The 23,757-nt window shown below is 42.8% G+C and overlaps 1 protein-coding gene across 1 annotated transcript in view; it reads left to right on the top strand.

The window, feature by feature from the left end:
* Window positions 1–23,757, top strand: part of Ryr3 (ryanodine receptor 3) — a 521,956-nt gene that overhangs the window by 465,263 nt on the left and 32,936 nt on the right. Inside the window, 15 exon segments of the mRNA XM_036183838.1 lie at window positions 896–916; window positions 3,476–3,490; window positions 6,719–6,889; window positions 7,164–7,223; window positions 9,599–9,730; window positions 10,180–10,292; window positions 13,483–13,579; window positions 15,261–15,367; window positions 15,736–15,787; window positions 16,708–16,764; window positions 17,952–18,051; window positions 18,204–18,283; window positions 20,398–20,474; window positions 23,132–23,205; window positions 23,459–23,476. Of these exon segments, the coding sequence (XP_036039731.1) occupies window positions 896–916; window positions 3,476–3,490; window positions 6,719–6,889; window positions 7,164–7,223; window positions 9,599–9,730; window positions 10,180–10,292; window positions 13,483–13,579; window positions 15,261–15,367; window positions 15,736–15,787; window positions 16,708–16,764; window positions 17,952–18,051; window positions 18,204–18,283; window positions 20,398–20,474; window positions 23,132–23,205; window positions 23,459–23,476 (1,174 nt within the window).

Here is a 23,757-nt window from a genome sequence, read left to right as displayed (position 1 = left end):
GTCAACGAAAACCCATTTCACAACTCAATTCACCCACTAACAAACTAACACAACATTCTTTTATTCATGGTGCTAATGAGGAAAGGGGGCATTTGCTTGGCTCATTCCCAATGCTGAAAAAGGAAAGGGGGGCATTTTCCTGGTCAGAATGGTTATGTTTGAAACATGGGTATCTTTCCTTTAGGCTTTGTTTCATTCACTTAAATCCTCAGAGTCCCCCTTTCCAATTTGTAATGGGGTTGAGTTTACTACCTGACTTTTCTAAGTTCTACCAAGAGACTCTGGTTAAAATTCAGTTTTCATGAGCATCTGTCAGAATATCATTTGATAAATGCACTAAAGCAGAAACATTGCCTCCAATAAATAGCTATTTTTGGTATCTGAGGATAGAGAACTACATATGGAAAGCCAGGGAAGGTACTTTCTTCCATATCAGTGTATTGAATTCCTCTTGCCCTTGCTTCTGTTCAATCAGACATTCTCTGCTACCTGATCGGAATGGGCACCTGTTACCTGTGCTTGCATTTGTCTCTGTTCTCAGTTGCATTCTGGTGTTGTATAAATGAAGTTGCCTTTGGTGCATATGGCAGTCTCGGTGGAGGTATCTGTCTGTGAATGCTGCATGTCATGCACTGCATAAGCCATGCCTGATGGCAAGGAAGCACAAGAAATATACAGTGGGCCACACTGTTCCCACCTGATTAACTGAAGATCCTTTCAAAGACATGTTATTTTGCTGGCAGCTCACACACATTTCTTCCTTGAAAGCTCATTGTATATTTTGTCTATAAAGCACTGGTTTGTGAATATACGTTAAGCTATTGTGACTAGCTGAGCAAGTATTTTTGGTTTGGTTTGGTTTTTAAATGTACTTTGTTTTCTGGCCATATGGCAGCAGCTTCCTCGGAGGGGAATGGTAAGTTAGAATGCATTTAGCCAAAGAAATGTTAAGCCAGCCCTTGACCAATTTTGTAAACACTAAAATGCACCATTGAGATACATGAATTGGGATGTGTTCATAGTGAGTTGAAAAAGGACAGGAATTGTCTAATAAGGTATATTTGAATGTTTTAAGAGAGTACAAAATCATGTGACTTTTGCTCAATGTGCTCAAGTGCACACACACACACACACACACACACACACGTATACACACATACAGATACGCACACATAGACATATACATTATTCTCTTTTACTTCCTCACTCTGCATCCTTTCTCTTTTATTTTCTTTGTTCTTACACTTTTGAAGTATCTCACATTCATACACTCATGTTCTCTCCCTCCCTCCCTCCGTCCCTGCCTCCTCCCTCCCTCCCTCCCTGCCTCCTCCCTCCCTCCATCCCTGCCTCCTCCCTCCCTCCCTCCCTGCCTCCTCCCTCCCTCCCTCCCTGCCTCCTCCCTCCCTCCATCCCTGCCTCCTCCCTCCCTCCATCCCTGCCTCCTCCCTCCCTCCATCCCTGCCTCCTCCCTCCCTCCCTCCCTGCCTCCTCCCTCCCTCCATCCCTGCCTCCTCCCTCCCTCCCTCCCTCCCTGCCTCCTCCCTCCCTCCCTCCCTGCCTCCTCCCTCCCTCCCTCCCTGCCTCCTCCCTCCCATCCTCAACCTCTCTCTCTCTCTCTCCCTCCTTCCCTCCCTTCTTCCCTCCCTCCCCCTCTACTGTCTGTCCCTTCCCTCCTATCCATCCACTTTTCCCGTGAGCTTGATCCTCCCTCCATGTGCCTCCCTTTCTCCCCGTCCACCCGCACCCCCAACCCCTGTGTCTCAGATTGATTTCTAGAAATTCTTTTTTCCTCTACCATCTCATGTTGAATTGACTCACATTAACTTCACTTACCCTCTAGATGGTATAAGGACTTCCCACAGTGCAGGTCTGCCTTTGATCAGAGCCTGATGTGAGTCCCCTGCGCTATATTGGCCACAGACAACACCAGGCAATGTATCTTCATAAAACCTCACATCTCAGAAAAACATGAAGACTGCAAAGTCTGGCTTGTTTTTTTTCCCCCTTAAGGTCTAGACAGAAAGTCACTTGTTTGATCATAAAGTGCTGCTGTAGTTTATGACCAAAGAGTGGATAAGTGGAGTTGTTTTGAGGGCATATGAACCAGAATTTGGGAATTACCATGAGGTAATTAATCTGAGCAATATGTGAAGAGTAAAGATATAGCCTTCATGATATAAGGACCTTTGACTTAAAGTGTGTTTAAAAGGTGCATTGTAAGAAGGGAGAGGCTCTGTTATTTAAGTTGTAGAGTGATCCCAAGTCACTCTGGACAGTCCTACACTACCCCCAGTAACACCCGGCCCCCTCTCTCTTTATTTCTTTCTCCACCCCTCACTCTGTTTAGAGACAGAGTCTTACTACATAGTCTGGGCTGACCTCAGAGTCTATCCCACAGTACAAGCTGTCCTTGAACTCTTTATCTGCCTCAGCCTCCAGTGCTGCCATTAAAGGAGTGGATCATCATGCCCAGCCCAAAAGTTTAGTAAGGTCTCTTTGTTGTCCTTGTTGTTTGCTCTGCTTTCGCTCCTTCGATTGCAGTGCATAGGATGGAAGCCAGAGTCTGGAGTGAGCTATGTGCATCCCAGACCATCCAGTAATTTTTAAATACATTTTTATCAATTTCAAATAGCAAACACAAAAAGGATTCCAGTTTTTGTTTTGTTTGGTTTCTATGTATACTTTGGGGAGGGGGGATTGGTTTGGTTTTGGTCTCAGATTTTTTTTTTTTAAGAGAGAGAAAGAACATAAAGTTTGGTAGATAGGGATCTGGGAGGAATTGGGAGAGGGGAAAGAATATGATCAAAACAGTATATGAAAAAAAAAATTTAAATATTAAAAAAAAATAAAAATGGGGGAAAATGGCACATTAGGCTAGTGGTTTGTACACCAAATATAATAAATGAACTTGAATAAAAATGTTTTAAAGATTTTTGAAAAGATTCCAAAGTGAATATATATATATATTCATCTATATGAATGCAAACATTTTAGAAGAAGCAAAGGCATTGCCCTTAACTTGATTCTCTAATCTGCTGGAGTGGATAATGTGGTGGATGGGAGGAATTAAAACTTGAGGTCTTTGGGTACATGCAAATTGTCTGCAGCCCCCTGTGGCTAAAGGCAGTAAAAGAGGAGACACTGTAGATATAAAGAATTGCTGTGAGTAGCTATTGTGAATGGGATCTACAGAGCATCCCTTCTGGAAGGCTGGTCTCTGAGGTAACTTCCTCCCAGGCCCGAAGTGCTTGATGAGGATATACATATATATAATTCTTTAAGGCAAATTAACCTACATCCTAACCTCCCCTCAGACTCCATGCTATGCTCCCATGAACTGTTGGGTTTCTGTTCTGCTGACTGAGCAGCTGGGCCCAGGAAGCCATGAATGACACGCTGCCTGCTGCTTTGGATCCCTGCTTTGACTGACTGACTCTTCTTCTTCTTTCTTTCCCTTTGTCTTTCCACACAGGCCATGCAAGTAAAGGTACAGGTCAAATGCATGATGTGTCTTTTCTGTCCTAGTAGTAGAGAGAGGTGCCAGGCTCTGTCCCCCTCCACATTGTGGTCACCATGGGGGTGGTACAGATGGATTTTCCAATCTGTGGGTCCCCAGGGAAGACAAATAGCCTGTCCAAGAGTGAATGGAGGCTTATCCACCCTTGGGATGGGAAAGTCAGGCAAGCCTTGCTTTAATGGAGGTCTCCTTGCTCTTTCTGTTCCCTTCCCCCAGAGGCCTTCTCTCTGAGTATGGCTGCCACCATACTGCCAGAGATAGGGAGGACCGGCAGGCTTGGGAGCCTCAGAGCTTCACTCTTCTGCCATGGCACCAGGTTCACATTTCTAATTTCTGTTAGTGGCCCCAGCCCTCTCACACTGTACATGTGCTGCCTCTGATTCAAGCTCCCATGATTAGAGGAGAGTCTCCCAGGGACTGAACTCAAGTTTTAAATCAGCAGATAACCTTAAGTTTTTGTATAAAATATACACATGATGGAATAAGTTGACAATTGTTCCTAAAGTTTATGTAGACATTCTTTTCTTTCTGTTCACTAATAAGTATCTAATGCTATTGTTCCAAACCCTCTGACCCAAGGTATGTGGTGGAGAATGGGAGGCATGTAAGAGCCAATTTACATGCAGCTCACAGAAAAGAAAAATGGAGCCTTGGCAAGATAGACTTGTATCTGGGTGATGTCTCAGATACATTTTTATTGTGTGACCTCAAAAAAACTCAAGATCCCTAAGCATCATGTTTTCATTCCTAACCCATTTGAAGCTTGTTCTAAGGACTAGACATGCACTAATTATGTTTCAGACATATTGAAGTCATACATGTAGTGGTTATGATTAGAATATGATACAGGCAAAATTAACCAGAGGCTAACTGAGGGATCACTTAAATTCTATATCAAATCCACAGTTACATTTTGGCATATTTACCCATGTGCTGTGTGTTACTGTTCACATTTACACATGCATCATACCATGTAGTTCATATGTATATAGCCAGATTCTATCCTTAACAGATAGTTTAGGTGATGGACGACAGATGGGTTTTGCTGCTGGAATTCCCCACTTGGTGGTAGAACACAGAGGGAACCAACGAGGCTCAGTGAGCACCAGAACTTGCAGTGTAGTGTCTTGTGTGAAGCAGCCTTCACACTCTGCTGTCCTGGTGTGTGAGAGGCCTCTGGTCCTTGGCATCACTTCTTTCCTCTTCAGTTGTGGTACTGCTCTCCTGACTTGCATCCTGGGGCTCCCTTGTGGTTTTGGAGTCCCGGGGACACAATCAATGCCTCTGCAATTCTCTTTCATCAGACTGATTTCCAAACGGTAATATAACCAACTGAAAGTGCTGCTTGCCTACCCCAGGAAGAAAACCACACTTTCAATTGAGTGTTATTCATCATTAGGAGTCTCTTTCACATATTGGAACATAGCTATTGGTCCAAAGGCAGAATTAATTCTGACTCTTCTCTAGAAAACACATGTCCAGGGCTTTGGAGTTGGCTCAGTGGTTAAGAGCACTTGTTACTCTTCCAGAGAAGCTGGGTTTAGTTCCTAGCACCTCATGGTGGCTCACAAGCATCTGATCCAGAGGATCCAATGCCCTCTTCTGACCTCTTTGGCACCAGGCACACATATGGTACATATACATAATGTACATACATACAAAACACACATGCAGAACACTCATACGTGTAAAATAAAATAGATATAAAAAAATAAAAAGAAAATGCATGTCTCATAAATGGGCCTAAGTGCCACTTCTAGGGGAGATAATAGGGACACAGAGCTCTGTGTGCATGTGGTTGTAAACTACACTACTGCTACTGCACCTTTAGCAGACACACTCTGGAAGCAAAACCAGTTTTCCTTCACCATGGGCCCTGACTAATTGCAGGCCACAAAGCCCTCCCTTTTATCAGCTGAGGTCAAGTCTACCAGGTAGAGAACCATGTTATTAGCATTGCTCTTCGACTCATAGCCTCATAAAAGCAGGTTGCTGTAGCATCCTGTCTCCTGAACCCACCCAGACGACCACATGCTATGCAATGGGTGCTAAGTATTTTCAGTTGCTTGTTCGGGAGCTACCATTGTCCATAGAGAAGCAAGTCAGATTTCTCTCTTACACTTCCCACTCAGAACCAGGTACGTATTTTGTACCTGTAATCCTGGGAGTAGAGAGGCTAAAGCAGGATGGGCACAAGTTCAAGGCCAGCATGGGCTGCATAGTGAGACCTGCTTCAAAACAACAAAGCTGCATCTGCTTCCACAACAAAAACAAAACTCAGAAAACAAAACACTAACACTTAGCAGAGTGGACTCTGTAAAGGACATGGCATGAACAAAAGAAAACTCTCACCAGCTGGAGTGAGGACTCAGTAGTTAAGACCATGTACCACTCTCACAGAGGACCCCAGTTCAGTTCCCAGCACCCACCTCAGGCAGCTCACAACATCCTGTAACTCCAGCTCCAGGGGACTAGATACCCTCTTCCGGCCCCTGTGGATACTGCACTCATGTGCGCATACCCACCCAGAGACACATGTAAATGCAAATATGCAAAGTTAAAAGTAAACCGATTAAAAACTCCCATAGGGTGAGGGAGTCCCTTTATTTCATGTATAGTTTTTCTTATACCTTCCTCCAGCCAGATCCTGAAGCAATCCTACTGTAGATTTTCCTGTAAGAATTTGCGTTCCCCCAGGGTGGGTGGAGAGGCTATGTGGAAGGCCTGTGCTGTCAAATGTCAGCTTCAGCCCTGGAAATAGGCCCCTGGTACCGGGCTAGATGCTCTTCCACATGTTAGCTGGTACTTCAGTGGTAGGGAGCTGTTCTTCGTTGGAGTTATTTTACCTGTTGTAAAAAAAAAAAAAAAAAAAAAAGCATTCCTTTTGTTGTGACTGTTGTCCATTTGGTACAGAAGCGCGTAAGCAAGCACTATGGGGGTCTGTGCTGTGTGTCTAGCTACCGTGGTTTTGTGTGCATGTACAGAAGTGAAGGCTCGGGGTTGGGCTACTCTTTCATGCCCATCTGGTTTGTTTTTGCTTAACACTTTTTTTGTTTCTGTTTTTCTACTGTTCTTTGAAATGTAGTAAGGCCCAGCCTGTACGGACAGGGCCTCAAGGAAGCAAGCTACCCCTGAGCTGAGGCAGTTCCTTTCAGAGAGTCACTGAGCCCTTCTCTTTATTTCAACATCATCTCCTAGTCTGGAGGACAGGACCAGGAACGGAAGAAGACAAAGAGGCGAGGAGACTTGTACTCCATCCAGACCTCCCTCATCGTGGCTGCGCTCAAGAAAATGCTGCCCATTGGTCTGAACATGTGTACTCCAGGCGACCAGGAGCTCATCTCTCTTGCAAAATCTCGATACAGCTGTGTAAGCTGCCTGTGTGGGCGGACTGAGTGCAGAGTGTGGGCTGTGGGGAGTGGGTGGTACTCAGCCTGTAAAGGAGTGGTCCTCTGGGGGCTGGGGTGGGGTTGAGGGAAAGGTCTACACCTTGTAAAGCTGTCTGGGAGTCAGTAACTTGGGGGTTAGTCTCCTTCACTTCTCAGATCTCAGTTAAATTGTGCACTGTCCATCTATACTTCCTGAACCCTTGTTTGCATTTCCACAGTGATCCCTAGGAATAAAATTTAACCTCTTTCCACAGAGGGACACTGATGAAGAGGTCAAGGAACATCTGAGGAATAACCTGCACCTGCAGGAAAAGGTGATGCTTCCTCTCACAGGCAGCCCCGCTGGCTGTAGGACCAGTCCTCCTCAGTCACAATGTTTGTCTATCTGACTGTTAAGCTAGAGTCTTGCTAGGCAGCCCAGGCTGGCCTCAAAGTCAAGACCTTCCTGCCTCAACCTCCCAAGTGCTAAGATTACAAATGTATACCACCCCACACCTTGCTCATGTTTTAATTTTTTTTTCAAGACAGAGTTTCTTTGTGTGTAGTCCTGGCTGGTCTGGAACTCATAGAGATCCACCTGCCTGTGCCTCCTGAGTTCTGGGATTAAAGGCATGAGCCATTACCACCTGGCTTTTTTTAAATTATTTATTGTTTTGCCTGTATAAGGATGTCAGATCACCTGGAACTAGAGTTACAGACAGTTGTGAGCTGCCACATGGGTGCTGAGTATTGAACCTGGGTCCTCTGGAAGAGCAGTCCGTGCTCTTAACTGCTGAGCCATCTCTCCAGCCCCTTGCTCATGTTTTAAAATGTATTCTAAGAACTGTTTAATTGCTACCAATGGGAGGCAAAGGCATGAGGATCAGGAGTTTAAGGCCAATGTTGGTTATGATAGCAAATTTGAGCACAGCCTGGGCTACAGAAAGCTCTGTCGCAAAAAAAAGAAAAGAGAAAGAAAGAAAAGAAGGAAACAAAGAAGAGGGAGGGAGGGAAGGAAGGAAGGAAGGAAGGAACGAAGGAAGGAAGGAAGGAAGGAAGGAAGGAAGGAAGGAAGGAAGGGAAAAAAGAAAAGAAAAGTGCTAAACTCTACGGCTATGCCTTTAATTATTGTTCATTCCTTTGCTATGGCAAAGAGGCCTCTGATAACTGTATGCCACACTTTCTACTAAATGAACATCAAGACATCACAGAAGGTGTTTAGATTAAGTCTCAAAATGTATTTACTACAAGGTTTGTTGAACAAGGAAAGAATCACTTGGGAGGACATTTTAGCACCTGCCATTCTGGAGATCTTTTGAGACAGAATAAGGCTTTGCCATGGGTTAAAAGAAGAAGAAGAAGAAGAAGAAGAAGAAGAAGAAGAAGAAGAAGAAGAAGAAGAAGAAGAAGAAGAAGAAGAAGAAGAAGAAAATAAGAGCTAGAATTTAAAGGCAACCTGAGATTTCTCTGATTCTTTAATTTTGAACAGCTCAAAAGATTCAGAATATGTAAGGGAATGCTCCAAGTGAGTAACTCAAGCAATAAAGAACCAAGAGAAAGAAACTTAAATACAAATACAGTAAAAACATTTAGACAAACAAAGGAAGCAATAGAATCCACAAAATAATAATCAGAACATTGTTTAAATGGAGGGGAATGGGTTTGACAAAAAAAGCATAAGGATTATACAGATGAATAATCTTGCAATTTAAACCTTTATCTATGGGCATTAGTTATAAGGTAGACATAGCCAAGCAGAATTGGGAAATTGGAAGATTGCTTTACAGAAATCATCCAAAATGTAGCACAAAGAGATAAAGGGATGGGAATATGCAGTTCATATATAGCATTTATATGTTGTAGGAATAAGAATGGAGGAGTGGGGCTGAAAAGATGGCTCAGCAGTTACACCTGCTGCTCTTCCTGAAGACTCAAATTTGGCTTCCAGCACCCACATCACATCAGTCAGCTCACATGTACTTATAACTCCAACTCCAAGGAATCTAGCATGCTCTTCTGACATCCTCAAACACCCAGACACGTTTGTCATATACTCACAGAGTTATATACACATATACATAAATAAAATATAACATACTTTTTAATATAATAGGGAGGAAGGTAAAGGAAAGGGGAGGAAGGAATGAGAGCCAAATTTTAAGTTTTAATTGCTATATGGAAGAAATCCATGAAGCAAAAATGCCTCTGGTCTGCAAGCCCCTTGCCCAAGGATAGATAGTTCCTGAAATGCTGGAGGCTGTTGTTTATGGGAGATAACAAGCCACATGTTTTCACTCCCCTAAACAAGTTTGTTTTACCCTCTGCACAGATGTGTTTGATCATGTGTGGGCAGGAGGTCCACAGGCTGTAGATATGCTTGCCCTTGACTGGACCTGATGGGAAATGTAATGAATTATGGGTTTTCCTTCTTAAGCCACTGCAAACTGTGATTCTGGGCCATTTCCCAGGAACCTGGGTATGGACCTGGCCAGAGAGCCCATCCACCTGGCCAGTATTCAATTAAAGCTTGCTTTTAAATTGGCTTTAAACTGTAGTAGTGGTTTTATTCTGGATCGGTGGGATTAACCAAGGGAGAAAAGGAAGTATAATCAAATGAGTCTTATTATATGGAACCCTGTGGGACTAAAACTATTGTTTAGCACAAGAGATACAGAAATTGCTTAGCTCATGGATATGCTTCAACTTTCAGTCAGATGATCCAGCTGTCAAATGGCAGCTGAACCTCTATAAAGATGTTCTGAGGAATGAAGAACCTTCTAATCCAGAAAAGACAGTGGAGCGTGTGCAGAGGATCTCAGCAGCTCTCTTCCACCTGGAGCAGGTATGGAGCTTTGCTCTGAGGAGTGAGTGAACAAGACTGCCCTGGAGGATAGAAGGATCTTCCCTGCACTTGGATCCCAATTACAGGAGACCTCTTGAGGCAAAAGGCAACTACCAGAGTGGACTCCATATCACCCCCAAGTGTTGCCTGCTCCCTCATAGCTAGCTATAGCTCCCCTGGCTTCCCCTTTCACTGTTTACAAGTTCTTGCTATGACTTCAAATAGGTTTTTCAGTTCTTTGCCATTTGTGAAACAGTGATAAATGTCTAGTGGCCTTTGGGGAAATGACAGAAACATAGGACCTTCACACATGGATGACTTCCTGCTGGGGACATGCTTGCTAACTTTAGTTGGGAGAACAAAAATATCCTAGAGTTAAGATGCCTGAGCTACTCAGTCCGCCACTCAGATGGGCCGACTGTGTACCTACTTATGTGACTTCTTCTTAGGTGGAACAGCCTTTGAGGTCCAAAAAGGCTGTATGGCACAAATTGTTGTCCAAGCAGCGGAAACGAGCAGTGGTGGCCTGTTTCAGGATGGCTCCTCTCTACAATTTGCCCAGGTAGGGGCCCCATCATTATTTTCTGCCAGGTGAACCAGGGATTGGAATAAAGGTGTTGTCCCACAGCTGAGCTCTCTATGGCCCTTAAACTTGATCCCAACAATAGAAATTGGGGTCTTTGGCTCATGGCACCTTGCAGACTGCATAGTACAATGGTCTACTAAGCAATCAAGGTAAGTATGGAAGCTGGTAAGATTGCCTCATCCTGGGCCTTCACAGCCTCCCAGCACACAGTGAAGCTCTCTGCTTTTGCTGAAATAGGAGTCTTTGTGAGAACATAAAGGCTAGGAAAAGAGAGCTGTTTTCTAAATACCTTAGTAAGCCCAAATTCCATCATTTCCCTACACAGGCACTAGGTGATATGACAAAATTTACCATTCTTGAGCAGAGGCAAATTGTAACCCAAGAATCTTTCATCACAGTGTATTTACCATCAAGATGAAGAAAGGGGAAGCTAGTTGTGGAGCACATGCCTGTAATCCCAGCTCTCAGGAGGTAGAGGAGGATCATGAATGTGAATTTAGCCTAGGCCACATAGCAAGCCCTTGTCTTTAAACAAAAGAGAAAAAAAGGCTAGAGAGACCCAAAGAGGCTAGACAGAAGCACAATGTACTTATCTTGGTCTCTTGTACTTTGAAGTAAAAGTTATGTGAAATTTTGGGGCATATAGCAAACTGTGTAGCATATCTTCTGTCAATATAAGGAAGGGAATCTGTATTAGTCCAATTTCTACTACCACAAAATAGCTGAGGCAAACTGACTTAAAAGAAAGGTTAATCTTAGTTCATGGTCTCAGGGGCTTTAGCCCACATGGGGTCATCATTTCCAGTCTATGGTGAAGGAGAACATTATAGGAGAGGATGTGTGGGTGTGCACTAGGGCAAAGCTTCTTACCTCACAGAGGTGAGGGAGCAGAAAGGAGGGTAGAGCAAGGTCCTAATAACCCCTTCAATGGTGTGTCCCAGTGACCTTGCTCCTGCTACTAGACTTCAACTTCTAAAGGGTCTACCACCTCCCAGTAGCATCAACGACTGATGACCAGTCCTTTAATGCATGACCTTTGGAGGGCATTGAAGATCTACGCCATAGTAATACCAGTAACCAGGGCCTGTACTGACTACTAGAACTGTCTCTGCATGTCTGGTGATAAGACGGCTTTATCCTTCTCTAGACAGACTGGAGAATATGTGAAGCAGGCCTGTAATCAGTCTACCAAGCTGGTGACTGAATAACCACCTTTGATTTACTAACTTCCCAGTCTCTGGGAACAGCCTCACCTGGTCACAGAAAAAACGACTGACTTGGACCAAAGCATTCTGAATCCTATACAATAGTATGCTTCTTTAGAATATGAGACCAGGGACCATCCTATGCTTTGCCTATGCTTTTGTCAAATGAGGGATCTTGACCATTAATTATCCAGAATATTCTGTACCTTGCCTTATACCAGGTGAGTCTTCCCTTTGAGGGTCTTTGAAGATGGTGGGGAAATCATAGCTTCTGAGATCTGCCCCTGCTTTATGGGGCCTCTCCCAGTTGCTTTATTTGGAGGGGAATGAATTTATGAATAAAAAGATGAAAATGGAAGCCAGCCATAGGTACAGGGGCTGGTGAAGTCCTCACATAAACGTGAAGTTGATATTGTAGAAGTATGTACGATTTTTATTTCTTTTCTGGACATAATGAAAACACCAGAAAACATTTGCCACCCTCTCTTGGTCAGAACTCCTGCCTTAGGATGTAGCATGAAGGACTGAGCTCTTCACCTGTGCAGGGCCAGGCCAGCCAGGCAGAAATCATCCCTCTCAACAACAAGCATTTTTTTAAATAATGTTGATATCATCCCTTCCTGTCTGGGTATTCTTTCAGCATTCCTACACCTGTATATGTCAGCATAGTTCACGGAGCCCCTGTAAGGAGGCATGACATCCTTAAGCCAGTTGCTCTGGAACAGCTGCCTGGGTTCTAGCATGAAGAACTGGGAGTCAATTTTGTACCAACCCACTCACCAAGAAGGCAGCTGTGGAAGCAGCTCCTCTTCCCTACTTTGTGATGGTCTAAGCTAGTGGAATCTTCCAGACTAAATGACTGAAGGGGCTGATCTGATTATAGAGATGCTGTTTCTCTGGTGTTGGTGTTTTAAAGAAAACCCTGTATGCTTTTCTCCAGACACAAAATTAACAATTTCTTCCTGATCACCTTTCAACGTGTTTGGCTGGAAAAGGTTAATGAAAAAACTCAGTATGACAGACTAATACCCATTTTAATGGTAATGTAACCTGAAAGACACCAGCTCATTCTCTGCACATGCCTCCTTTCTTGGCCATGATTTAATGTTCCCATAAGAATACATATTTTGTACAATTTTTTATAAATAAAATTCTGATTGGTCAGATTTTAATGGGAGAGAGGAAGGTTCTGGTTCTACCAAAACACCAACCAGGACTTAATGGCCACTCTCGTCTTTTTCTTCCTTCTCATCCTAGCTTGCTACTTCCTTCACACTTAGCTGTGCTTCTGTAGCTAACTTTCCAGGAAGTCATTCCTGGCTTACAGGAATTGGCATGAGCCAGACACCAGGGCATAGCCAGGATCCCAGAGGCACACAGAAGGCATGCTCACAGCATGGCATACCCAGATCTTGCCTTCCTAAGTAACCACTGGAGTACCTTTGCTGAGGTGTTCCTTGCCTAGGGGAAGGCAGAGAAGCTGAAGTTAAGGGTTTACAGTTTGTCTGACACTAAACTACAACACGACTTCAATTGTATTACCTGGACAGAGGACTAATCAAGAAATAACTAAACTACCATCCAAAGCAAATATTTCCAGATTTGATCTAATCAGCTATTTCTCACTAGAATGGCAATGTGCTAAAAATAAATAAATAAATAAATAAATAAATAAATAAATAAATAAATAAATAAATAAACAAACAAACAAATAAATAATAATAAAAATAAACCAGTAGAACTAAATGGGGATGCTGTGTCTTGCTGTGATTATGGTGCTCAGGAGGAACTCCAGTATTTATGAGTTATAGGGAAGGAACTATGTGAGCTACTGACTTTCCTGACCAATCAGAAGATGAGAATTGTACAAAAAGTCTGCCCTGCGTACTAACCACTAACCACCCCAACTAAAATACCAAGCCCACCAACTCTCCTGACCCCCCTCTCACCCTTTCATTCAGGCACCGCTCTATTAACCTCTTCCTCCATGGCTATCAGAGATTTTGGATAGAAACAGAGGCATATTCCTTTGAAGAGAAACTAGTACAGGATTTGGCTGTAAGTACTGAATGAACTGGGAGCAGACACGGGTATGAATGGGTTTGATTTTTGTATCTGTGTTTGTATATGTTGTGAAAGTCAGGCATTCACAGAGAATGCATGTGGTGTATCAACCTGAAAAGAACTAACTGAATTCTCAGGGTGATGCTGCCAATGGTCCTAGGAGCCAGAGGATGGAATTTCAATTAGAGGTGCTAATGATATCCTCACCCCATCTCCATCATCATTAACAACTAATGTTTCTTAAAGTACACAGCCGTGTCATGGGGAGTTCATGCCACCTTAAGTTTTGAGCACCGTTGGTTACAGGAGGCCCCCTGTCCTGCTTACCCTCTGCTAAGACCCCACATCCATAACAATAGCTCTGCTGTTGGGAAGGCGCATCTAAAGAATGGCCTTCCCTGTACCTCTTAAATCTGGCATGCACTCTCTCTAACAGATGTCATACTCTGAAACCAATGGATGTGGAACCCAAGGGAGCAGCCTCATCCTGTCTCAGAGGAAAATAAGCCAACGTGTGGTTCTCTTTTCTCCTTGCCTCTCCAGTTTCTCATTTTCTGTTTTTACTTGCCTTTGGCTCTAATCTTCTACTGTTTCTCATTTATTCTCTTCTGTCTGTTTTTCTCTTTGCGCTATCATCCTGTGTCTTTGCCCCCTCCCTCCCTTTCTTTTAAATCTCTCTTCCCCGTTTTCCTTCCCTTTGGTTTCAGGTCCCTTACCTTCCCCCCACACTCCTGTTGATGAGAAAGGTGCTGCCTTTGGCTTTCCACATTCCTGATTGGTGTGAAGCTGGCAGCAAGCAGCATTTTAGCCCTCTAATGCCAAACCGTGCACACAGCCATGGTTCTCACCAATTCACCAAGTATATCCACACTACTGACTTGGCCTCTGCCAGGAAATTTCGCTGTTGCCACTAACATCAGCTACTATTTCCCTTTCTATAAAAACAGACAAGTGACTTGGTAAGAGGAGAACAAGTCTTGCTGCCCCTAAATAGCAGCTTTGCAGAACAATGCAAATTTTAGGATAGTGTGAAGCTAAAACAGAGAGAGCATTTTTGTTAGGTTAAATCTAGACTAACACTATGGTAAGGTTTTGAATTGGTCCCTCTCATTACAGTATTAAAATAAGTCTGCTAAATTTATCAAGTCATGTTCATGCCCTGATTTTATATACTTGTATCTACATTGTGATGCTTGAAAAAAAAAAGAAAAACTAAAATGATACAACTGGACCCCAAATAGCCCCAGAGATTTGTGCCTTTTGTCTCACCCCTATCTCAAGCCTGCTTTCCAGAAGAAATCCCATGTATTGTCTAGAGGGACTCAGTTTCTTAAGTGACAGCAGGGTCTCCCTCCTGAACTGGGGTGCCCACAACTTGCATGAGTTGATTGGAGTCTGTAGCTATTTCCCTGTGGTCAGCCATTTGCTTTCTTTTATTTCATTTAATTAAACATTGGGATGTGTCTTTGACTGGCTGGGAGAAATGTATCTGTCTGTACCAACCTTGCATCCTCAGGACCCCTCCCCTGAAATAAGCATCTGGTAGAGGCTTCCTTTCTCTGCTTTCAGCCTGAAGCCCTCTGTGCCTTGCGCTTTGCCTTCTCTTTATTCGCATGCAGTTGTATGGTACCTGCAGGGATCTGTGCCTAAAATCTGTCTGTGTTGCTCTGTGCAGAAATCTCCCAGGGTTGAAGAGGAGGAGGAGGAAGAGACAGAAAAGCAGCCTGACCCGCTTCACCAAATTATTCTGCATTTTAGCCGCAATGCACTCACGGAGAGGAGGTCAGCATCACCATGGTGTTCTTCCCACAGGCCAGGGATAGTGCTTGGTCATATCTGCCCCTCAGTGGTCAGCAGAGGATAGAAGGGATTTCAGAACTGACAGGCTCTGTTCATGGCCACCAGGAAACACCCAGTGGACAGGCTTCTCATCATAATACGAGACAGACTAAAGATGGAAAAGCATAAAATTGTGACTTTACTCCTAAATTCCATGTCAAGCCAATGCTGGCTCAGCTTTTAAGAGTCAAAATATCTAATTAGTTCACTAGTGCATTAAACTTGGAATTTATATGGTTTTTAGTAGTTTTGTTGTTGTTGTTGTTGACTCTAGAACATAGCCTGCTAAATATTTTCTCTATTATTTCCAGCAAATTGGAAGATGACCCATTGTATACCTCCTATTCCAGCATGATGGCCAAGGTACACCTCGGTTCTCACCACTTTGTCACAGTCTGTCTATATTTAGACTTCTTGGTCATGTAAAATTGTCATGTGAGCAAGAAGGCTGGGGCTTGGTCATGACACAGGTTCTAGGCATCATACAACTCTCACACCATAAGTGTGACACCTTGAGACTATAGAAATAGTGGCAACTGGTGGCTAGATTCATGGTGCAGTTGAAGGCTAACTAAATAGGGCCTGGGCACAAAGATGTCTCTACCTCTTCAGCTAGCAAATGGGAGAGGCCAGGAAGTTCAGTCTGTGTGCAGACAAAGGACATAGCCTGGACACTAGAAAAAGGTTCCAGTGTCCTAGAGGAGTCACAGTGACTACAGGCATGCTACCCAGAAGTTTGACAAACTCTGGAATGCTGAATATACATAAGAAAGCTGTCCTCAGGCAGAAAAACATCCAGGAAAGAGGAGACAGATGCTGGTAAACAGGAACCCGTTCTGCTTTGTTCTCTATGTCTCATGGCCCTAGTACACAGTGACAATTTAGGGTGTACATCACAGGTATCCCAGTCTTACTTTTACAGCCCCAGTATATGTCTTAATGGGGACAAAAACTCCTTGCATGCCTTGGTTCTCATTTACATCAGAACTTTTTAAGGAAGGGAATTCATGTCTGTGGAAAACAGGTCACTGTTGGATATGTGAGCTCCGTGTTCTCCTTTTTTATTCCTTAACCCCTTGGTAATTGCAGAAATGGCATTTAATGTAGATGTTGACCTGCAATGATCAAAATGTCCCTAGTTTTACAAGGTACTGAGGTCTCGAGGAGTCTATGAATGATAGCCTGTCCCCTGCCCTTGCAAAATACCATAGAAGTACTGTGCTCATTAGACTCCCTATAACTTGGTTTTCTGTGTCCTCCTTTCCCTGCTCCATGGAACCCAGAGTTGTCAGAGTGGTGAGGATGAAGATGAAGAGGAAGACAAGGAAAAAACATTTGAAGTGAGTTTTTATAAAGATATTAGAACCAGGGCCCTTGCAGGCCAATAGGTTGGAGCTTCAGAATGGTGACTGCCATTTGCTTATGAGGTTCACAGTACTGCTGTGTCGGCAAATCTGCCATCTGCCTGTGTGTGTGTGACTGACAAGCAGCAGGCAACCTGCTCATCAGCAACATCCAATTCCAACAAGGTTGGTTCTGATGGGAAATGTTCTGCCTCCCTTATACTGCAGTTACAGGCTGTCGAAGGATAAATTTAAACAACCAAAAATGAAAAATCAAGGACATTGGGATGACCTATACTACTCTATAAATACAAGTTGATAGCAGTTTTTATTTCAAAGCAGTACAGAAGCCTAAAACTCCTAAAATTACACAATTTTAGGTTCTTGTATTCTTTGACAGGCAAAGGACCCAAAAGTATTAAAAAAAAAAAAAAAAAAAAAGTGAATGCAGGTAATTAGAGTTCTGGTAACCAGCTCTGGCAGAACATGTCTGCAGTGTAAATACAGGGACATTTTTTACATTCAGACAAATATAATCAGGTGGACCCTCAAGCATGGTCCCTGTATAACAAAACATTGAAAACAAGCACATTTAAATCTTGGCTTGCAAGGAATTGCTCACTGGGAGATGGAAAAGCTAGAGCCCTGGAGGCAGCCAAGGAGGAACTTGTGTCCAAGAGACTTATATCTTGTCAGGTGGCCTTGCAAGAGAGACAGGAGCTGAGACAGTGGCGGACCAACTGCTCCAGACTTTGACCTGCACATGCTAGGGCCCTGAAGTCTAAGACTGAGAATGTTCACCGGTTCTTTCTGCTCCTCTTCCCAGAGTGGCTATAGATCTCCTTCTTCTGCTCTTCACTACTAAAATGATAATAATAAAAATTTGCTTTGTAATATCAAAGGTGAAAATACTGCTACCTATCAACAGAAAGATTGGAAACCCATCACTAAAACGTGAGGGAACTATGGGTTGATTCTTTGGGGAAGCTAGGTCGTGTCTGAAAATACAATGTAGAGGTTTGCTTTACTTCAAATTGTGTGCACTGCCTTTCTTAGGCTATGAAAGATTCACTCTCAGTGTACCTTGCCACGCTGCATTTACTCAAAGGGAACATGGGCAGAAGGTAGGAATGAGGGCACTGGAGGGGCTGAGAGCAAATCTTCCTGTCTGATTCTTTTTCTAGGAGAAGGAGATGGAGAAGCAGAAAACACTGTATCAGCAAGCGCGCTTGCATGAGCGTGGTGCTGCAGAGATGGTCCTTCAGATGATAAGTGCCAGCAAAGGTGATGGTCCTGTTTCTAGGTAGACCCTGAGTGACTAGCACAGAGCTAACACACCATGACCTACAGTCACATTAACAAGCCTGGAGAGAGCCCTGGAGGTGTAATTCACCACCTCTTTCCTTGGTGATTCAATCAAATCTTCACCCTGGCAGGTGAGATGAGCCCCATGGTGGTTGAGACACTGAAGCTGGGGATTGCCATTCTGAATGGAGGCAATGCTGGTGTGCAACAGGTAATGTGACACGGGGGATGGTATAGCGTTCCATTTGACAGTTCTCACTGATGAAATTGGATTTGCTCCAAGAGGGCCACCCACAGTTGCTTGGCTGGTGTTTGTCCTTAGTGGCCAATTATGTCAGAGTAACTGGGAACACAGATAAAAACCACAGCTGGGAGTCTGCATGCAAATGTGTACTTAATAAAGAGGATTTTTTTTACCTGGGATTAAAGGAACAAGACATTGCATTTTCCCTCAGATTTTCCCGCAGAATTGTAAATCCTCCGAGCATGATGTTTCTGAAGCCTCTGGTATTTATCTCAGCCCTTTAACCTGTGAGCAGCTTTACCATACAAGTAACTCATTCCTTTATTCCCTTTTCATTAAACAGTTACTTACAGATTGCTCACAATGCCTGGTTCTGCTGTAAAGGCTGAAGTTATTACCATGAGCAATACAACTAAGTCCTCATTTGAGAAGCTCACACTAGAGGATTTTGAGTTCATGGCCAGCTTGGGCTACATAGTGAATGAGACTCTGTCTGGTAAACCCAAGGGTCAGAGACATACCTCAGTGACAAAGCACTTGCCTAACATGAACAAGGCCCTGCATTCAGTTTCTCAGACTACAAAATAAAACAGCCAAGCCTCCTATCTCACTGATTACTTCTAGTGAGCATAAGGTGAGACAGTCAGTATGCAGACAGCTGCTAGTCACTCAGTGTCTGAATTGGAACTGGTTGAAAAATGTGGGCATGCATGAGTAGCTCCTGAAGCAGTGGTTCTCAACTTGTGGGTCACAACCCCTTCTGCAAACCTCTTTCTCCAAAAATATTTATAGTATGATTTATGACAGTAGCAAAATTACAGTTATGAAGTAGCAACAAAAATAATGTTATGGTTGGGCGTCACCACAACATGAGGAACTGTATTAAAGAGTCGCAGTATGAGGAAGGTTGAGAACCACTGTGACCTGGAACATCTCTGTGCACAAGAAAGTGAAGTTCAAACAGAACTTTAATATTCATAAGGTATATCCCAGAGCCTTTGCAAGACTCTGAATTTGTAGCTATCTTACACATAATGTTTCCTTAGTCTTTAAATCTTCCCAAGCAGACATTCTCATTAAGAATTGTTATTTTTCTTTCTGACTAACTTTCTTCTTTCTTCTACTACCACATATCAGCTAACTAACTTGCAGCAAGGTCTTTTTTTGATATACAAAAATTTTATGTCACAAAAAAAAACTCCTCCTTTCTAAACACTGAGACCGTATAAACAAAGTAAACATTTCCGTGCTTTGAGCGGGACCCATTGCTGCCTCAGCTCTTCCTACAAACACCACTTGCACAACAAGCAACTGAGATTGTACCTCAGCACCAGTAAACATTCCAATGTCACCATCCTAACTCCCATCCAAAACAGTAAAGACTTTAAACGATACATCCACAAATGTCAAAGGTCTACTCTACACTGTACTGAAATAGCAAAAAAACAGTAAGCCTCTGTACAATAGAATCTGACTTCCCAACTAGATGGTTTGACTCATACACATTTTTCTGTGTTCTTGTTACATGAATGCATTCATGTAAGCATATAAATAGAACATGCTGAGTCCATTTAGTGTTGCCCAAATGTGTGCTTTTAGGGCTGACCACTTGGTATTGGATCACCTATCAAGGGATTCATCCTTGGGGAACATTGATTCTCCCTCATCAATTGTCTGGAGTTCTCAATTGTCTGGAGTTCTTCATCTAGGGATAGGACCTTCTTTCCCCCCAAAACAGATTGGCATGTCATCTGGTGGTGACACTGTTCAGGCATTGTTTAGGGAACCTATTGTTGAAATGTCATGGGTACAGCTTTGCTATACTGTAGAGAAGACAGTCTCGCAGCTGACATCCTGGTCCTCTTGCTCTTACACTCTTTTGGCCTCTTCTCAGATGTTCCCTGACCTTGGTGTAGAGGTTATATTTCCTCAGCTACACCAGTAATCCTGAGATGTAGCCCTAAGTCTGCTTTTGTGTGCTTCCACGGCAGGGGATTTGCCATTTCTCCATCAGGACTAGGAAGACCATCAGTTGTGACATAGTTTTCACTGCTTCCCTCTAAACTGTCTCTCCTTTGCAGAAAATGCTAGATTACTTAAAAGAGAAAAAAGATGCTGGATTCTTTCAAAGCCTCTCCGGTCTTATGCAGTCTTGCAGGTAAGTATGGGGAAACCACTCAGCATTCTTAAAAACAATTAAAGAGAACGGGGGACAAGAAGAGGTATACAAAAATCAGCTACCTTACCATGGAATTGTTGAGAAGATCCAGCAGTTACCTACCTTAAAATCCTAGAGAGTGTTCACTAGCCTTCAGGATTACATTCAAACATTTAAGAGAAGAAATAATCCCCCTCAGCCACAAACGTCATTCCCTGTGCTGTGGTGTATCATCCCCTTCTCTCCCCCCCTTTCTTCCTATGTTAGTTTCCTCAACCATGCATGCCTCCAAAAGTGAAGTCAAATAAGTGATAGAAAAGAGAAGGAATATCTCACTCTGACTGAAGGCTGTTTTCTTTCAGCCCATGAGACAACTTGTAATCTTTTCCCCTAACAATCCTTTGACGTTGAATAGGTATTTGATAAGCATATACTTTGATACATCCATTTTGACAAAGGTCTGTCCTGGCATGGGAACAAAATTTTGATACAGGCTAAAAAGCAAAGCATCAAATTAGTGAATCTTACCTTTTGTAAGCTGCCCATCATGGTTGAACCCACTTTTGAATAAATATCCCAAAGTCCTGAAGTCACCACACAAGCTCATTTTTAAAATGAGCTAACAGTCTAAGAAAAGTGTCAGAAACCGAGGTTACAATTAATTAACTAATTTTCTTCCAACTATCAAGAGTTAAGATAAAACATGGTGTCTTCCATTTGAAAATTTGGAGAATAAACATCCTTTCAGTAGACTTCATAATCTTGCCAATCTTGTTTACAAGGAGACCATCTGAGCTGCAGCATAACCCCTTGTTCCTTCCTCTCTCTCTCTCTCTCTCTCTCTCTCTCTCTCTCTCTCTCTCTCGTGTGTGTGTGTGTGTGTGTGTGTGTGTGTGTGTGTGTGTTGCACTAACAGTCCATTAATTTATCATCTCTCTCAGGAAAAGAAAGTGTAATATTGCCAGGCCTGACTCATTGAAGATAGAATAGTCCCTGTGGATTCAGGGATGGCAAAATGAGACAACTGAGTTCTACGTTGCTCATGAAATCTCCATTAGGTCTCTAAGAGTTCTCTCAGTATGCTGCAGCACTTGATATTGATAAATTTGTTTGTAATTCATTTATAATGATAGCACAGAGGGACAAGTGACATATACTTAATTGCCAGATGACTTCTCACAGAAGTTTTAAGGTGCTTTAATGGGTTTGATTATTACACAAATAATACATTTCTGTAAAATACTTAAGCAGTAGGAAAATTAAAACATTCAACATGGGTGTTTAGGGATTAAAGTGAGACTTAGAAATGCATGACACCAATTCAAAAGCAAAGCTTCAAAGCAGCAAAGACCAAATGTCATTTCCTATGTTCACCTTCCCATCTACTACATCCCCCAACCCAGTGCAGCAAAATCCAAATAGCAAAATAGCAGGATAATTTGGGGTTTTTAAGCAGACCTTTTTTTTTAATCCCACAGGCTGGGATGGGAAAAACAGCAAAGCTAGAACTTGGAGAGATGTCAGAAGAGATATAAGCCCTTGTAGCTTTTACAGAGGACCCGGGTTCAGTTCCCAGCACACCCACATGGTGCCTCACAGTGATCTATAAACACCGGTCTCAGGGGATCTCACAGCCTCTTCTGACTTCCATGGGTACCAGGCATGTACATGGTACATATTCATACACAAAAATAAATATTTTTTTTAATTTTAAAAAGAAAAATAACAAAGGTAGCAATAAAAATTTCGCCGGTTTCTGTTTAAAATTCTCCCCATTTCAGAAATCATGAGTCCCCAAAAAGAAAATTAAAAAAAAAAAAAGAGTGCTAATATCTCTCTAGTCTGCAACCATGTCCTCTGAACACCAGGAGAATTAAGGCTAATGTTAGTCTTCACAGGCTCATCCATGCATGTCCCTAAGAGCAATACCATTATAAAACATTTTGCTCTAGGACACTTTTCAGACCAGAGAAGGAATGAAACTATTAGGAAAACAGGAGAATGCTTACTTGGAAGTAATCTGATCCCACAGTGTTCTCATTCCCAGCCTGGAACTGGAGCTTCTTTCCTTAACAAAACTTGACTGTAGCTAGGAAGGTAGGGAAAATGGGGACAAGAACAGATGCCAACTTTGCACAAATTTAGGGACACCGTTGCACAGAAGAATTAATCCTAGCTGCTACTGGCTTTTGAACAAAGCAGGAACCATAAAAGGGTGTGGCCTTGGAAGTCTTAGTTTCTAGCTCTCTTCTCCAATCCTCATCCTAGACACTAGGGATCACAATTTCCTGTGATCTTTAGAAAGGAGCTAGAGGCAAGAGGTGAACATTGAGTGTAACTTAAGAAATCTCAGAAAGAACTCATCTCTTCCTGATTTGGGAAGGGTTTCTAAACCTTCACCCACAAGAAAAGATTCAAACTGAACAATGGCCATCACCTCTCTGTGCATATAACAAGGTCTGTGAGCTGCCACATCCATAAACCACAGTGCTTGGCACAAACCCAAAGACTTTGTTCGGCTTTTTTAACCATGTTGTTATGTGTTGGTCTATTTATGATAATAAAGAGACAAAATATTCTTTGTAAATACATTGACATTAGAAAGCTATTTTTCCAGTGTGGTTAGCCCTGAACCTTGTTTTCTTTTGTCAATTAAGTGTCCTTGATTTGAATGCATTTGAGAGGCAGAATAAAGCTGAAGGCCTGGGAATGGTTACAGAGGAAGGAACACGTAAGTAACTAATGAATGCCAAGGTCATCCCCTTCTGGTTAAAATATCAACTCTTTCTAATCAGAGCCTTTGCATGTAATTTCTTAGTCTGCAAAGACTTGCTCCATTTGAGCCAAACATTTCTATGTGCAGTGTTGCTGAGGCCAACATCCAGGCTGGATGTATTCTTAGAATTAGTTGTAATTGAAGAAAGCTTGTTACAGTATCTATGGGTTTCTTACTTTGTATTTTCTCTTTTTCCTCTTATTACCAGTCATTGTCCGTGAGCGTGGTAAGTGTGAGTTCCTACCATGTGTGCAAATCCTAAGAGACTGGATTTAATTGCTTTGGTACAGACACAGCTTGGGTCTGGTGGTTGCATGTCAAGTTTAACCCAGCAGTTTGATGCTTAATTAAAGAAGTGACTTCTATCTGTAAAGCATGGGTTATTATGGGCTGTGAGCCACTGGCTGCTATTGCCCTAGTTGTTCTCATTACATAATGTGTCTTGGGACTAAACAGTTTACTGTGTGGGCTGTGTACTCTGCAGCTTTGGCTCCCAATTAGTTGGGT

The sequence above is a fragment of the Onychomys torridus genome, chromosome 4 (assembly GCF_903995425.1).
Source record: "Onychomys torridus chromosome 4, mOncTor1.1, whole genome shotgun sequence".
NCBI classification, from domain to species: Eukaryota; Metazoa; Chordata; class Mammalia; order Rodentia; family Cricetidae; genus Onychomys; species Onychomys torridus.
This window is presented reverse-complemented; position numbering and strand designations above follow the sequence as displayed.